The 17189-nt window shown below is 34.7% G+C and overlaps 1 protein-coding gene across 1 annotated transcript in view; it reads right to left on the minus strand.

The window, feature by feature from the left end:
- Positions 1-388: 388 nt before the first annotated feature.
- The window catches only part of lepb (leptin b), a 37275-nt gene continuing 20474 nt past the window's right edge, over positions 389-17189 (minus strand). Inside the window, exons 2-5 of the mRNA XM_028450394.1 lie at positions 10904-10961; positions 1706-1730; positions 794-950; positions 389-706 (exon numbers count right to left, since the gene is read on the minus strand). Coding sequence (XP_028306195.1) covers positions 389-706; positions 794-950; positions 1706-1730; positions 10904-10961 — 558 coding nt within the window. The remainder of the gene's footprint in view (positions 707-793; positions 951-1705; positions 1731-10903; positions 10962-17189) is intronic.

A 17189-nucleotide genomic window follows, 5' to 3' on the forward strand; every position in this document is an offset into this window, starting at 1 on the left:
AAACTGGTACATGGAAATAAATTAAATGTGTTATTTTTGAACATCTGAAGAATTTAGCACTCAATAAATACAATTCGTAAACAAAATGTGTCAAGAAAAAAAAAAGGTTTTAACATTTTTAAAAACTTGAAAATGTTCACAATAAAACTAAAGGACCTGCTTAACAGAAAAAAAAGCTCAAACTACCAACATTTAGCATCTTTTTACGTCGTGATGTCATCTTTGAAGGTCTTAAATGTAACAAGCTTATTTTTAAAATGCAAGTTTAAAAAAAGTAAGAAGTTGCCAAAAAATAAACGCTCAAGTAAGGTACAGATACCAGAACAATCGACTTAAGTACACAGCTCAGACCATTGATCAGAAAAGCTGTAAAACTCTAGTTGTACAATCAGCAGACCTTCAGTTTGTCCTTGTTTAGAAGAAGATGATCCATGTAGTGTTGGACCTCCCTCAGCATTTGATGATGGTGGCCGTCAGGGAATGGATGTTCTCTGGTCTGTAGTGGAGGTTTGTCCTGGATGTTACAGCCCATGGTTGATGCCAGGAAGTGAACTGCTCCTTCCAAACTGGACACATCGGCTTGGATCTGGCTGAGGAGCTCCGTGAAGGGACTGCGGAGCTCATTGTCCAGGAGTCCCAAGTCCCGGCCGATGCTGGTCAGACCCTGGATGGATGGAGGGCTCAGATTGGTCTCTGGGTCCACCACCTGCAGATTCAGCTGAACATCTGAGGAACCAGTCAATCATCACGTCTCAGATACTTTTAGAAACAGAGTAATCTGATGAAAACTGACCTCCTTACTTAATTTATGGATGTGCACCTGGGTTGTCATCACTATGGATGTGATTCTATGAATAAAGTTCCTCATGTATCCGGCTGTGGTGGTAAGACCTGTGCAGTCTGGAGCTGCAAAAAGAAGCGCGTAAAGAAGGACCACAAAGAGACGCATCCTGCAGAAGGAAAATCAAGTTTACGAAATGACCCGAAATAATCAATAGTGTGAAATATCAAATTTTAGATTATGACTAAAGGAAACTTTTCCTACTTCAATGTTGTTCTTGACCCGTATCCTTAAATCTCAGAGATGAGGCATCGCCTTGTGCTGGGTTTCCCTTCATATAAAGAGTCGACTTTCCCCTCTTCCCTCCTACTATGACGCAAATCACATTTCTCTATGGAGACCATCCATCCATAAACACTTTTAATCCTTGAATTAAACTCACAAAACTCACCCAAGGCATATTAGGGTTAGTGACTCAGTTATCTCTCACACACACACACACATCCTGTCATTTTTTTGTTTTACTTTTGTTTCACAGGAAACCCCTTACACTCAGGTCAACAGGCTCTGTGATGATTTGGCGTCTTGGCTGTTGGTTTAGTGCTCCTGGCAACCGTATCGTGTCTCAATATCTAATATAGAAACATAATGAAGATATTGGTTAGATTGGATATCATCATGAAAAATCACATTTTTCAGAGCCTAAATTTACAACTGACACTGGTGTTGTGAAGGCTGTGGGGGATAAAAGGACATGTTTTTACTCTGCAATGGTAGATATCGGGCTTGAGCTGATGCAAACATTTGAGGAAAGACCAAACCTGTCCTTTAACTCAATGGTTCCCAACCAGGGATACGTGTTGCAGGGGAAACCATTACAAATTTATTTTTAACATTAGTAGTTCCATTTCCTTTTTTCAACACTTTTGTGTCAAAAAAAAAAAAAAAAGTTTTTCCACTCGTGACATTAAACGTCAACGTTTAGTATAAAATCCCTCCAAATATGTTGAAAATGACGACACTGGCAAATATTTAAGCTGTTAAATACCAGATAAAATATATGAATGCACACTAGGAAAAGGTTCATTACTTAGTTTTAAGAGTTGCATCTCTGAAGACGATTGTTTTTCCCCCCACTAACTTTCTAAACACAATCAGTTTTAAATCAAAGTACACTGTAAAAGTTGGCATATAAAAGACACTGTTGCTCTAGCTGCAGAAGAGAGTTCAGGGACAAACATGTAAACAGCATGTAAATAAAACTGATAGAGTGATGGAGGTACTTTTCATTTGAAGAGAGGCCCAGGACAATGCTCGACAAAAGGTTGGGAAACACTGCCTTAGTTGATGTAAATATAAATTGGTGAGAGATGCAATTATACACTCATAACATTCAATAATAATTTTTTTATTGATTTTTTTGGTTACTTCCTGTCTCTGTCAAATCAGCTTCTCGTCCTGTTTTGACTTTAAAACACTCACTTTTATTTATTTCCAACACTCATCAAAGTCCTATAGTAAGGATTGTTCTGTAATCAGACTACATGTTTTACATGGCTATATAATTATATTTTATTGGTTCAGATGTGTTGCAGGGCAAGAAGTGATGTCGTTGTTTTTGCAAGTTTGTGGTTGGACTTTTTTGCACATGCGTCATCAAAACAGGAAATGCATCCTCGGTCAAATGTATTTCTTGACTTTGTGTTGGTTTCATCAGCAGACGTGGTTTGATGCACTGCTTTCATTCGTTTCACATCAGAAATGGTTCAAAACAATGGAACGGCTGATCAGCTGTCATATTTGTGCAGTAAAAACTACTCGCACCACATGAATGAGGGACAGTGTTGTTGGATAAAGAGATGCCAAAGTTTGGTGACACGCGTTCTTAGGTTATGGTAACGTTTGGCCATAGGAAAAGGTCATCCTCTCATTCCTACTTTACCTCTGAGTGAAGGATGTTATGATTGATTGATTTATTTCACACCGTTGCTCTTTGTTCTGCTGAAACAGGGACACGACATGTGGCTGTGGATTATAAGTAAGAGCTGCATCTCATTTTAGGGTACGTTACACCTTAAATCACCTTCTATCAGGATATGAAAGGTGGAGAACATGAGAACAATGTGCTTTGGTCATGTCTGCACTGTTCTTAAGTCTTATCTCTAAATACACACCACGTCATGCACCTACTGTATGAACATGAAGTGATGCCCAGTGTTCATTCACAAACCTATAGGTGTCTGTATCCTACACGTGTGTGTGTGTGTGTGACAAATTACTTAACTATGGCCTTTTGTAGGTATCTCTGTATAATTTCATCTTTTCTTTTGGTGACGTTGAATTGTTAAACATTTTCCTTGGTTTGGGTTGTGGCTTGTAGTGAAGGCTTGATGGTGAGCTTTAAAAGATGCTCAGTGTGTTAAAAACTTCTAATGCAGACACAAATGTCAATGTTTGATACAAAGGGCCACATTATTAAATTACATGAATGTCAATAACTGAGCATCAATACAGAAAAGAACAAAGGGTTTAATGTGTTTTTCTCTTGATTTGTGCATTTTTGGAGTAAATATTTTTATTTATTTATTTTTATTTTTTTTGGTTGTGGTTTTATTGTTGTTTTAAGATTTATTAGTATCTTTGTTTTTTTTTGTCCTTTTTATTTTTGTTGGGATTTTTTTTTTTTTTTTTTTTTTTTTTTTTTGGAGTCAGTTTGCATAATGTTGTTGTGGTTTATGTATTTCTTTCTAATTATGTGTATTTTTGTTGTAGTTTTGTGTATTTATGAGGTCTTTTTGCATGTTTTTTTGTGTTTTTGAGTCATTTTGTGTATTTTCAGTGTCATTTTGTGCGATTCTGGAGTCATTTTACTGTGTTTTGTGTAATTTAATTGTCATATTTCATGTCTAGACCCATTTGTGTAATTTTGTTGCCATTTTATGTGTTTTTTGATAAATTTGTTTTGGGGACAACAGAGAATTCTAAGCAGAGGGACTCGTGGCCACCGGTTGCGTGTCTGTTTTAAAGGCTAAATAATATTACTGGTGAACCCGTACGTGGGTTTTTGTTCGTTGTTTTTTTTTTGTTGTGGTTTTTCCTGTGAATGGAGTGGGCTTTGATAACTGGAGCCTGATCTCTCTGCTGGTAATACAAACACAACACAAAACCAGAAACCCATTCAGCCAATCTTTTTTTCTCGTCAATATTGTGTCAGGTCATGTTTTTTTTTTATTAACACATGAGCGGAAACTTCTGGTTTAAGATAACTGTGATTGTTGAGGATTTAGCAACACTTTCAGGAACTAAGAGGAGAGTCTTTTCCAGTAAATTGCTGCTTATGCAACAGTCATGTGCATTTGGGAAATTCTAACTCAAACTAATCTGTGGAGTTGATTCATGTAGTATATAGTTTGAATTCAGATGTCACTTGAAAATGACCAGTAATAACAATCATCAATAACTAAACTCAAGTCAAAGGTTCATAATTTATCATATTTATTACATAAACACTTTCAGTAGATTCTTCTTCGTTGGTGTTCTGCAGGGTTGGGGCCAATTACAATTTTCAGTTACAATTATGTTTTCAATTACAATTACTGGGGATGCATATCGTTAGAATTTTGTCAATACCGATACTGATACTCCTTACCGATGCCGATGTTTATTGATACCCTTATCAGTATAACTGTATATGTAATTTGTTGGGTTGCACATCTCCCTGTGATAAACGATTCGGTATGCATCTAGATCAGTGATTCTCAACTGGTGGGTCGGGACCCAAAAGTGGGTCGCGGACCTGTACTGGGTGGGTTGCGTACAGCTGGTCAAAAATAAATAAATACTTAATGTCTCTCATGTTGGGTTGGACTTGTCTTTTATTTTGAAAGAAAGTTTTCTTTTGACAGGCCTGTTGTGAAATGCTTGTTGCATGAGCAAATATATAGATTGTTTTAAAAATAAGATTATATGGATTAATAAGATTAAATTTGGTTGGTTGAATTCGTAAAAAAAAAAAAAAAAAGTGGGTCGAGATTTAATGATGGCGGCAAAATTGGGTGGCAGGGTGAGACCAGTTGAGAACCACTGATCTACGATTCGATTAAAAAACAATATCCTTTTATGACTGATCGGTTTGATACAGTGTAGGAACTATATGATTTGTTTCTACGGTAAATATTTGTTGTAGATATTTTATAAAATAAAGAAGCTAATTCTAAAGTGATAGTATAATATTTTCTTTTCAAATGTGTAAAAGACAACATATCCCCAAGCATTGTGGCTTTATGGCTCTGGCAAAACCAAAACCGAACAACAAAATCACATGTCAGTGTATTTATTATTAGACATGGACCAGTAAAAAAAAACTAAAGTCTTGCTGAGTCATTAGACGGGAACTCCAGAGGTAAAAGTCGCACAGAATACTAACAACATTTCAGCCTGAGCATTAGTGTTTTCAACACGAGAGGTAGATAACATAGATGCAACATTTCAATGTAAACAAGTTACGCACCTATAAAGAATTCATGAAACAATAACCTTATAATGAAGACCCCTGGTGGTCTCAGGCCTGGGGGTCTGGAGTGGAAGGACAAAGCAGCACCACATTCTTATGCTTAATAAAATACTCGTCACAAACCTAAACTCTGCTATGATCATTAGTCATTATCACCCTACATTGTGTTAAAGTGCTCATTTTTCTGTGAAGTTTGTTTTTAATTAAGTTATTTGAAGTTGAAAAACGGGATTTGACGTCATATGTGATGATGATTGACAGCCGCGGATCTTGCGTAGCTCTCTTGGTGTATAGCATAAGCAGTTACGTCGTGAATGAAAGCCGAGACGCCATTAAACTTTTCCGTTCAGTTTTTTTTTGTTTTTGTCTTTTTTGAGCTACTGGTACCAGTACTGACCTCTATGATCTGATCTTCTGAACAAAACATTGGTAGAATTTCCACTGGGAAAGATACTTAAGTTTGTGGCGTAACTGGGCTGCGTAAGTTGTACGTTAAATCTATTGGTTACCTTTTTAAGCACCCTAATCAATAAAAATATAGTTATAAATATTACTGGTGTGGGCGTCTGAGCCTTTTTTTTTTTTTTTTTTTCAGTGTACGTCTAGATTATTTTTTTTTTTTTGTATGGTAAAAGTGTGAAAGCTTGATATGAAAAACATATTTTAATAACTGTTATCTGCATATGTTTAGAACTATACATAGAACTGTAACATTGTTCAACAGTTTTGCGTTAAATTATAATTGACAATTTCATAGAATTTTCAAGGCAATAACAATCACAAAGTCAATTATCTAAACGCAATTATAATTTAATTACGATTATGACAGCAACAGATTTTTAAAATTACAATTATAAGTACGCAATAATTGTGATTATTTATCAATTATGCAATTACGATTATAATTGAGCCCAACCCTGGTGTTTGGTGGATTCTTCTTCTTCTGTTCAACGAACTCGGTATCAAAAGTTGTTTAAGAAGAGTTTGATGCTGTAAATGGCATCGACGTGTTAATAGTTACTTATCGATACCGATGCCTGCCTTTTCATGCCGTATCGGGGCCCTCCCGATACTTGTATCGGTATCGGCACAACAATAGAAATGATCTAGGTTTTATTTAATGTGCGTGAGTTGCATCTTTAAACAAAATAAATACTTATTTATTGAACGACTTGCACTTTATTTTATTATATTTAATGTTGTGAAAGGAAGAAAGAATTAGAAGATTTAAGAATGGGCAACATTTCCCATGTGTCTTTGCGTGTAGTTAATAGTTTATCCTCTAGATGGCGTCATTAGCCCAGTGTGTATGTTAAAGCCTGTTTAGTGTCGAGGGAAAAAAACTATTTAAATTGAATTTTCTCCTCAAATTTCAACACTTTTCACATTCTGTGTGGTACAAAGAGACTTCCAAAGAAAACCTCTTTTTTCTTTTCTCATTAAAAGTGGTTTAGGTTTATACACAGGTAAAAAAAAAAATCATATTTTCTCCCTATGTCTTGATCTCAATAACAATATTTTGCTCTTGATATAAATCTGAGTTCATGAAACACCTTTGATGATTTGCTTAAAAACTTAAACAGTGGTTCCCAACCTTTTCTTGGTCATAAAACCATTTTTTTTTTTTTAATTTCTGGCAACCCTGGAGACATTTTTTCTCTAGAATTAGTTTTTGATCATGTTTGTTACTGTGTAACAAATACAGAGTAACTACTATTAGTGCACAAAGTCTGTCAAGATGCGTAAAGCATCGATATTTTTCAACTGCATTTTATTTGAACTAGGGTTATATTTGATACAGTGAATGTTTGCAATACTTTTGTTTGTGTGGTAAATAATAATAATTAGATAATTATAAAATAATTTAATAATACATAAACAAACATCAAATGAATCAGTATTTTATTATTTATTCTGTGTGTGTGTGTGTGTGTGTGTGTGTGTGTGTGTGTGTGTGTGTGTGTGTGTGTGTGTGTGTGTGTGTGTGTGTGTGTGTGTGTGTGTGTGTGTGTGTGTGTGTGTGTGTGTGTGTGTGTGTGTGTGTGTGTGTGTGTGTGTGTGTGTGTATAAACTTATAGAATAGTGTTACTCAATAAGGCATGTGTGTATTTAATTTTGTTGAATGTTTAGAGAGCAATTGATATTTCAAAACACAAATTATTCAAAATATTTGAATGAAAAGCAAGTGATTATCTGTTCTTAGTGGAATCTAATGGTCAAAGGCAGAGGAAGTCTGGTCATGGTTTTTTTTGAGCGAGTGGAAACAGACATGGTAACGAGTGGCCAAAAATGGTCCAAATGTGGCAAGAACGTGGTAAGAAAAAAGTGTAAAGTGACTAAAATTGGCCAACCGCAGTCAGGAGTGGCGAAATATGGTCAACTAAAGAGGAACCAGGTGGTATTTAATGGAAAAGGCTCGCTTAAATGGGCAAAATGTGGCAAACAATAGTGTAAAAGGGCAAACACGGAACACAAAAAGGCAAACATGTACGTGAAAAAGGAAACAAGTGGTATTTATTGGGCAAAAGTTAGCTTATTTGGATGAAAAATTGCCAAAAAAATTCAAGAAAGGACAACAATTGGATAAGTGTCAAAATGAACTTGCAAAAAATAAGTATTTGGCAAAAAAGAGTCTGAAAAAAGTGTCAGAACTTGTTGAAAAGGGGCAAAAATGGGACAAAGGAAGTTGCAAAACTGCAAAATTTCCAAAGGAGATACTGTAGGTAAAGAGGGGTTTTTAAAGTTTTCTGGGGGAATAATAATTAATTAAAGTTAAGACATAAAAAGCCAAATGCTGAGCATCACTGACTTAATAATGGCTTCTTCATGGTGTCACTGATAATGTAGTGGATGGCTGGTATGGATAAAAAATGCCAGGGATTAATTTTGGTCCCAGTCCACTTCTGGTCAGAGGTGAGGTTATTATACGGTATCAGTGGGAGTAGTGGGTTAGTATGTGTGGCCTGATTTGTGTTGGTTTCCCTAAAGCTTTTTATTATCCTAAAAGGATGAAAGAAGGAGAGGTAGGATTGGGAACCAGTGACCCGCTCATGATGGATGAGCAACAGATGAATTTATTCCAGGTTTATTTTTCTCAGGGCGACCCTGTGGTAAGCATAAAATCACTATGTGGTTGTTTTTTATTTTTTTATTTTTTTAACACAATATTAATTGGCTTTCTGTTTAACTGACACATGGCATCAGGATGCATTATGGGAAGACGTTGAGGTGTAAAGAGTACTAATGTATCCCACTCAAGTAGAAGTAGTTACTTGATTGAAATTGTACACAAGTACAAGTAAGTCATACATAAAATACTGAAGTACATGTAAAACGTAGCTCAATTAAATAGTATTTATAGTAAAAGTTACTAGTTACTTTCACTAGTTACCACACATTTATTTTTGGTAATAATTGTTGCCACGGTTCCCTTGCATACAGTAAACATCTCATGTATAAACTTAGACCAAATCTTGCACAATTGGAACTTAATTTATTTTCCACAAAGGCTTCTGTATAAAATAAAAGGTTTGTCAAAATGTAGATTTTTTTTTTTCCCAAAATAAAATAACAATGATAAATTCAATTCAAAATAATAAAAAAAAAAATATATATATATATATATGTATGGATTATGTTCAAAATCGTTGAGTTGAGTGTAGAAATGTAACTACGTACTTTACTTCTTTTAAAAACATACTTAAATACAAGTAAAATTATTGATTTAGAAATAAATTGAAAAAAAAAAATAGCCATAAAAGCAACTTAATTCCAGTAACGTGAGTAACATTATAGGCTTAATTTTGTGTCTTATACGTGAAAAGGCCTCCTTTAAAAACTATTATCAGACAAAACAAAAATACATGCAATTATACAAACATTTTACAAATGTTAAAAAACAACAAGAGAATAGTGTCGTATTAAAAAGATCTTTATTTACATTTGAATACTAATAATATATTCAGGTACCTGCTTCAACTAATGACAGTGGATTTTTAAGGAGAATAAAATGTGGTTTTTACATCAACGTCTACAGATACACATGAATAATGTTGAGTTCTGTTAGCAGTCAGTAAACATGTGCTTCATGATAAATGTGTAAACTCAGAGATGATGCCCCACGTGTGACGTTCTGAGTGAAGAAACCCCCAAAACCCTCCATTGTGAGCACTGGTGGGTTTGGATAAATAATCCCATTTACGTAACACAAAGTGCGTCAAAGGCTGGGAGCTGCACGTCCATTAGCCCTAAGCTTTTTCATTCACTCTGCACTTCCTGCTGATGTCGTTTCAAGGGCCATTTCCTTATGTGGCGCCTGCTGGTGAAAAAAACCCCCAATGATAAATACGTCACGTGTGGATGGAGCTGCATTCAGATGAAGCTAAATAAATACTTTGATTAGGAGCTGACTAATGACATCATATACATTTTAACTCAGCTGTTACCTTTGTCTAAACAGTTCATCAAACAAATGAAGCATGATAGTAAAAATAATGTGAGTTATTATTATTATTATTATTATTTAAATGGTTCAAAATTTTTAAAAAAAATCTAATATTTCCAGTATGCAAACAGCAAGCTCAAGAAAAAGGTAAAGAACATCTACTCCTACACTTATGTCTGGAAAAAAGAACCAAAAAACATCTACAGAATGCAAACAAATAATCAAACAAATGAAGCATGATAGTTATTATTATTATTATTATTATTATTATTTAAATGGTTCGAAATAAAAAATATATTTCTAATATGCAAACAACTAATTAAACAAGTAAAGCATAATAGTAAAAACTAGTTTTGAGTAAATATTTTTACAAAAATTGTTTAAAATAGTAAAAAAAAAAAATTGAATATTTCCTATGTGTAAACAACTAATTAAAGAAATTGAGGAAAAAAAACAATAATATTGAGTGAACATGTTTTACAAAATAGTTTAAAGCTGCAACCCACAATATTTATTTTATTAAATGAAGTCATCGTGTATGCCTTAAAGATCAACGAATCAAACATTGACTCCAAAAATGATGAAAAAAAGGTTGAAATTGTTGCTTGAAAGTTGGTTTTCCTCTCCACCGTAAACACTCAAGTTTGTTTATGTTTGTGTGCATTGCATTGTGGGATGTAGAATCATGTAAACCTATGCAAAGAAGTGTTTTTTCTGCAATTTTTTTTTTTGTCTTCCATTTTTTTTTTTTTTTTTAATAATGACCACACTATGGATTAATTTAATACAAAAATATCAAAGGGTCGCAGCTTTAAAACAAACAAAAACAAAAATCTATTATTTCTAATAATTCTTATTTTTAAATGCATTGAAATTTTATTGTAAATGTGAATTTATCGAACTACATTTTTTGCCTCAAAATTAAATTTTCCAAACATGCTGATAATACATTTCCTTAAAAACCATTAGCACGTGACCTAAACCATTACATTTAAAAGTGCAAAAGAATGGGATTAAATTAAAACCAACATTAAACTGATTGATTCATTCATTCATTCATTCTTTCCCAAATGTTATATTTGGTTTTTGAGGTGAAGTTATGTCAAGTATCTGATACTCAATACTCGCCCTTATTGTAAACAGATAACATAACACTGGTTTTAATATTTAATAAGAACAAATGTTGACACTAAAACACAATGATAGCAGGAAGAAATAAAACCCTCACAGACAGTTGTAAAGAATGAACATGTCACAATAAAGAAATTGGTAACTTTTATCACAGTAGGGCCTAAAAAATGTTGTTTGATTTAAGAGCCACATTATTATTATTTATGTCAGCATTTAGAATAATAAAGAATACGAGCATTAATACAGAAAAGTACACATTGTTGTCATGTAGTACATTTTTCTCTTATTTTGTGTATTTTTGTTGCCATTTTATGCATTTTTTTATGTTTCTCATGTCATTCTGTATATTTTCTCTTATTTTTTGTATTATTTTGGCATCCTTTTGTGTATTTGTCTGTAGGTTTGTTCGTTCTTGGGGTCATTTTGTATATTTTTCATTTTTTGTTTGCATTATTATACTTCTGTGTATTTTTTTTTGTAATTGTGTGGTGTATTTGGAGTCACTTTGTGTATTGTTTTATAATCTTTTTGGTTTTTTGAATCATTTTCTCACTGAGCACTGAATGTGTCCTTCCAGTTTTCCATCATGTAAAACCTTCTGGCCGTGTCTTACCGTAAGAAGATTCCCAAATCGGATTCTTCTCAGGTTTCCAGCTCGGTTAGAGACGACTTCTCCACATCCTCTATAAGCCCACCAAATGGTTCCTATTTTTGTCATCACATCTCTCTGTTTCACTGCCAAACGCATCCATAAGACAGAAATACTCACCGTTCTATTAAGGGATGATCAAAGGGTCTGAGCAGCCTCTGATGCCTGGATCCAGTGCAGATCCTTTTTGGGGTAAGGGCTTCCTGGCTATTGCATTAGGAACAGCAAGCCCAGACCGCAAAAAGACCCACAGAGGACAAAATAAAGGTCCTGGTGTCGTTGTGTTGTTTTCAACACCTGTGGAGACAGTTAGACTTCAGTTACTGCGTTAAAAATTCACTGATGTTGGGATTCTTTAAGATACATTGTCACAAAAACCACATTTTTTTTTATTCCAACATGGTTTCAGCCACAAGTAAAAAGAAGCTATTTTAATTTAGATTAAGCTGTGAAATGTACAATATTAGTGAGATACGACTCAATAAATGTGTCCAGTTGTTGTTCCTTAATTGTCAGTGCTAGATTACATACACTATAAATCAGGAGTGTCAGACTCATTTTAGTTCAGGGGCCAAATATGAAGTAGTTTGATCTTAAGTTGGCCGCAGAAAACAAGCAACAATAATGTCCCCAAGTTTACACTTTGCACGACATATAAATGATACATAAAGTACGTAAGGTGCCGACAATGTCCAGATATCAGTCCCTGCGGGATTTTCTCTTTGAAATTTACTTGATTTTATCAAATTTTTAATTTAATTTGGGAAAGTCATGTGAAATAATTTCAGGAAAATTGAGTTTTTTGAATAATTTGAGATCTAAAATGACTGCAGTCGTGTGATTTAAAAACATGTGAACATTTTGATCCTCCAAATATTGTTGAGTTTCGTTGAATGTGTATTTCGAAGGGCTGAGATATCCACAACTGAAATATTTGGTCATTTGGACAATCATTTAGGTTTTTTTTGTATTTTTAACTTTCTCCTGAGGGCCAAAGTGGATGGTCTAAAGGGCCAGATTTGGCCCCCGGGCCTTGAGTTTGACGCTTGTGCTCTATATTATAGAAACACATGTACTTATACTAAACACAGATAATAGCATTAATAGAGAGAAATGAGAAGATTTGATTATTAGCATTAGATGAACTCGGTTTCATTATCAAAATTGAAGTCAGTGCATCGAGAGATCATTAGGTTTCTTTTATACAGCCAACTTTACTTATTTAGTCACAATATGTTATTGTGAATAATCCAATCATTTTGACAAACGTCACTATAAATGCTTTGAGTAGCTAAAGTAATTCATTCTTAATGACAATAGGGGGCAGTAGGTGAGACAAAAAGTCTGTATTGTGGTTCTTTGTATTTCATTTCAATTCAAAGTACTTTATTTTCTATTAGGAACTTCAGTTTCTGACCAAGAAACATGAAAGACTAGAACATATCACATGGGGGACAGGTGCAGGAGTTTCATAGATGAGAAATATGAAACAATGGAAATAGTTTTTAGCGATGACTCTATAACAGCGATTGTGCCTCTGAGGTTTCCCCAACATATTTATTGTGTTTTGGGTTAAAAACGGTAATAATCTAAATTATGGATTTAAATGTTGTCATGTGATTATGTGCAGGACTTGAGAGCTGTAGGACAGCAGTGAGGTGTGCTGTAGGTGTAGACAGAGGTGGGACTGCATCAAGGTTCCGCTTTGAGCCTCTTCTTGTTGCTATGGTGATGGACAGACTGAGAATGTGATCGAAATCGCATAATTAGTATGTAGTACGTTCAATTTAGATATGAAAAGATTGAGTACACGAGAAATACCCGGATGTAATTTATGTACGCACAGTGGGCACACTAGTCATACCCAGAATGTAAAATCATCCCGGAACCAGTGTCATGTACTGAGTTTGTTTAAAAAAAAATAATAATAATAATAATTTTTGTTTATTTTTTTTTTTCAAAGTGAACGTGTTTTATTTGTTTATTGGATTATGTTATTGTTAGGGTTATAATAATCCAGGTAAACAATAAAGGTAAACTCAGATATGTTTCCCTCCATGCTGAGATTATCTTCAAATCTCAGTATGCGACTGTTACGAACTGAGATGTACCCGTGCTGGATTATACTGATTTAAAAAAATAAAGTTACAGTAGGTTAACTGTTATTTACTGTAATGTATATTATAATCATGTTGTTTTGGAAAATAAATTATTTATTTTCGTATGGAATTTTATTATAATCATGTTTTTTTCCAACATGTGCTTTATTTTTATCCAAACAGAATACAAGCAATAATAATAATAAAAAACTGCATTGAATAAATTATAAAACATTTTTTTAATACAAACTCAATACATGTAATCATAAAAAACTGCATAGAATACATTAAAAAAACACATTTCTCCTGCCTCGTATATTATGCAGTTGTACATTTTTCCCCAAGAAAAGGAGCCAATCAGCACTCGTCAAATAACATTAGCTTTGAAATTACATTTTTGATCTCAGCACGGCGGAAGTAGAAAAAAGCTAAGCGGAAGTAGCATAAATTCATTTTCCGGTAGTACGCATGCTCATAATCGATCTCAGCACAAGGTAAACTCAGACCGTGGCACCGGCTTCAAGAAAAGAATCAAACATTCCCTTTCAAAATAAAAGCATCTCCTCTTGTCTTCCATTAGTTTTTAACCTTTTTGTAAATAGGGCTCTTGTTTTGAAGTTACCCAGAAGTTTTGTCAGTAGCACAATGGCTGGTTTCCGAAAATCTTTGAATTGTCGGAATTAAATGTTTCCGTGAGTTTTCTGGATCAAATGAGCACATGTTGATGTTTTACTTGGTCACTTTCTCACTTCTAATGTTTGTAGAACTTTCAAAGGTGGAGAATCAACAGAGATATTTAGCCTCAGTGTGAACATGGTTTTTGAAGTGCATCTTGGGAAAGTTGGAAGTATACTTCAGTGGGAACGCTCACCATCCTAATCATACTATATAGTAGACAGTATTTACTCATTGAGATTGTAGCGTATAGTGCAGAGTGTGACATTTTGAACACATGAGGTTAGATGAGGTTATACAGGAAGCTCCATGGACTGTGGTGTTTGCAGATGACATTGTGATCTGTATTGAGACCCCAGTGGAGCAGCGAGGTTACAGAGAGTAGCGATAAAGATCCAAAACAATGGAGAGTGTGGAAAAGAGGTGAAGAAGCAGACTGGAATGGGTGGAGAAAAAGGAAAGGTCAGGTGTACAGACGTTAGTGAGAGCAGCCATGTTGTGTGGTTTACAGCAGGGGTGTCAAACTACTTTAGTTCAGGGGCCAAATACAAACTATTTTGACCTTAAGTGGGCCACTGATTTTAGGTGGGAATAAGAACAAATTAATTGATGTGTCATGGTTTGCACCTCCACGTATAATTGATTTAAATGATAATGTACGTGAGTATATCCGTCCCTGCATGATCTTCACTTAAATTTACCAGATTTTGGAAAAACTGAGAGTTCTTTCAACAATTTGAGATTAACTGAGCTCTGCAAATATTGTGGGTTTTATTTAAATTTCTGTATTTGGAGGTGCCGAGATATCTACAACTGAATTAGTTGGTGGTTTACAAAATGTTCCATGTTTTTTTTCTATCATTTTTACTTTGAGTGGGCCGAAGTTGATGCTCTAAAGGGGTGTCAAACTAATTTCAGTTCAGGGGCCAAATACGGAGCAGTTTGATCTCCAGTGGGTCACAGATTTTATGCGGGAAAATGAAAAAAATCAACAATATTGTGCCCTATAGTTTACACTTCTACGTATACATAAATTCCAAAATATGTAAGAAACCAAAAATATCTAAGCAATAAGAGACAGATATCAGTGCAACAGGATATTCACTTTAAATTTCCTAGATTTTGTGACCAATTTCTATTTAATTAAGGGAAGTATTATGTCATAATTTGAGATAAATTGAAGTATTTTGTAAGAATTTTGAGTTTTTTCAACAGTTAAACATTTAAAATGAATACAATCATGTGATATGAGAAAACTATGAGCACCTGCAAATATTGCTGAGTTTGATTTACACAATGATTCATATTTTCATGTCATTTTAACTTTCTCCTGCCGGCCAAATTAGTTGCTCTAAAGGGCCGGATTTGGGCCCCGGGCCATGAGTGTGACACCTGTGTGGTTTAGAGACCGTGGCACTGAGGAAAAGACATGAGGCAGAGATGAAGATGTCTCATTGGGAGTGATGAGGATAAATAGGATGAGGAATGATTGCATCAAAGGAACAACACGTGTTAGATGTTGTGGAGATAAAGTCAGAGAGGACAAACTGAGATGGTTTGGACATGTAGAAGAAGACCAGAGAGGAGATTTATGGATGTCGTGAGAGAGGACAGGAAGTCATGTTGGTGTGAGAGAAGATGATTCAAACCAGTGGTTCTCTTATTCCTGAATATAAGTACCCCCTTTGTCTGACGACAACATTCTGCTTAGAAAACTACTTAAAAACAACTCTAGAGCAGAATGATGAGTGATAACACACAATAATTATATATATATATATATTATCTCATAATAATCTCATTTTGTTAATGAGTGGAATGAAACAGTATTTAGGGCAGTGGTTCCCAACCTTTTTTGGATCGTGACCTCTTTTTGATATCAAGAATTTCTGCCGACCCCAAAGACATTTTTTTTCCTAGATTTAGTTTTTGATCATGTTTGAGCTCAGATATATTTATATATACAGTATATGGTATTACACATGGGGTCCCACGGGCGGTAATGCTCCTTGCCTTGGTTGCCAACCGCCGTAAAACTACACAGAAGAAGAACATGGGGTCCCGACCCAAGGTTTAGTGGTTCCTAAATAGATTTATTTCAATTGTTTTTATCATTTTCTGTCTTCTCACGCCTGGTGTTGGACCAAGACTGACAATTTAATGGTTAATTTTCCACTCTCTCAATCTCTCTCTCTCTCTCTCTCTCTCAAGTACCCCCTGTAGTGCGATTGCGTACCCCTAGGGGTACATGTCCCCCTATTTGAGAAACGCTGATGTAGAGGATAGGGTTAGATGGAAGCAGATGATTCCCTGTAGCCAACCCTGAAGGTAATAGAAGAAGATTATGTCCTAAATATATGCTATACAAACAATGATGACGTTATTTTAGATCATGAATCATCAAACTGCAGTAGAACAGTGATGTTTAAGTCCTCATGTTGCTCCATTGTAGTAAACACCTTCCTTTAGTGGCCCTAATTTTCTGGTGTTAAATCTGCCTGTTGGAATTTGCTTCACAGTTGAAGGTCTACCTCTGCAGAATGAGTTTCCTCTGGATACTCCGCTTCCCTCCCACAGCCCAAATAAATCTACGTTACACAGTTTGCAGTGCGAGTGCCTACGATTGTCACCATTTCAACACGTAAATGTCCTGAGAACAGTGTTTGGATACAGCTTTGGAAACCCAAGTGTAAATACAGACAGACTTTAGGTTAAATTGAAATTCTCAAGAATGAATTGCAGACAATAATAAGGTAATGTACTGTACATATATCCTACAAAAAGAAATGAAAACATAGAAACTATACTGTAAAGCCAAAACAATTATTTCAATAATGCCGAAAGGTTTGAAATGTTTTTTTTTTCTAGAGGTAACTAATTTCAGGACATCTTTGTTT

This window comes from Gouania willdenowi, chromosome 6 (genome assembly GCF_900634775.1).
Source record: "Gouania willdenowi chromosome 6, fGouWil2.1, whole genome shotgun sequence".
NCBI lineage: Eukaryota > Metazoa > Chordata > Actinopteri > Blenniiformes > Gobiesocidae > Gouania > Gouania willdenowi.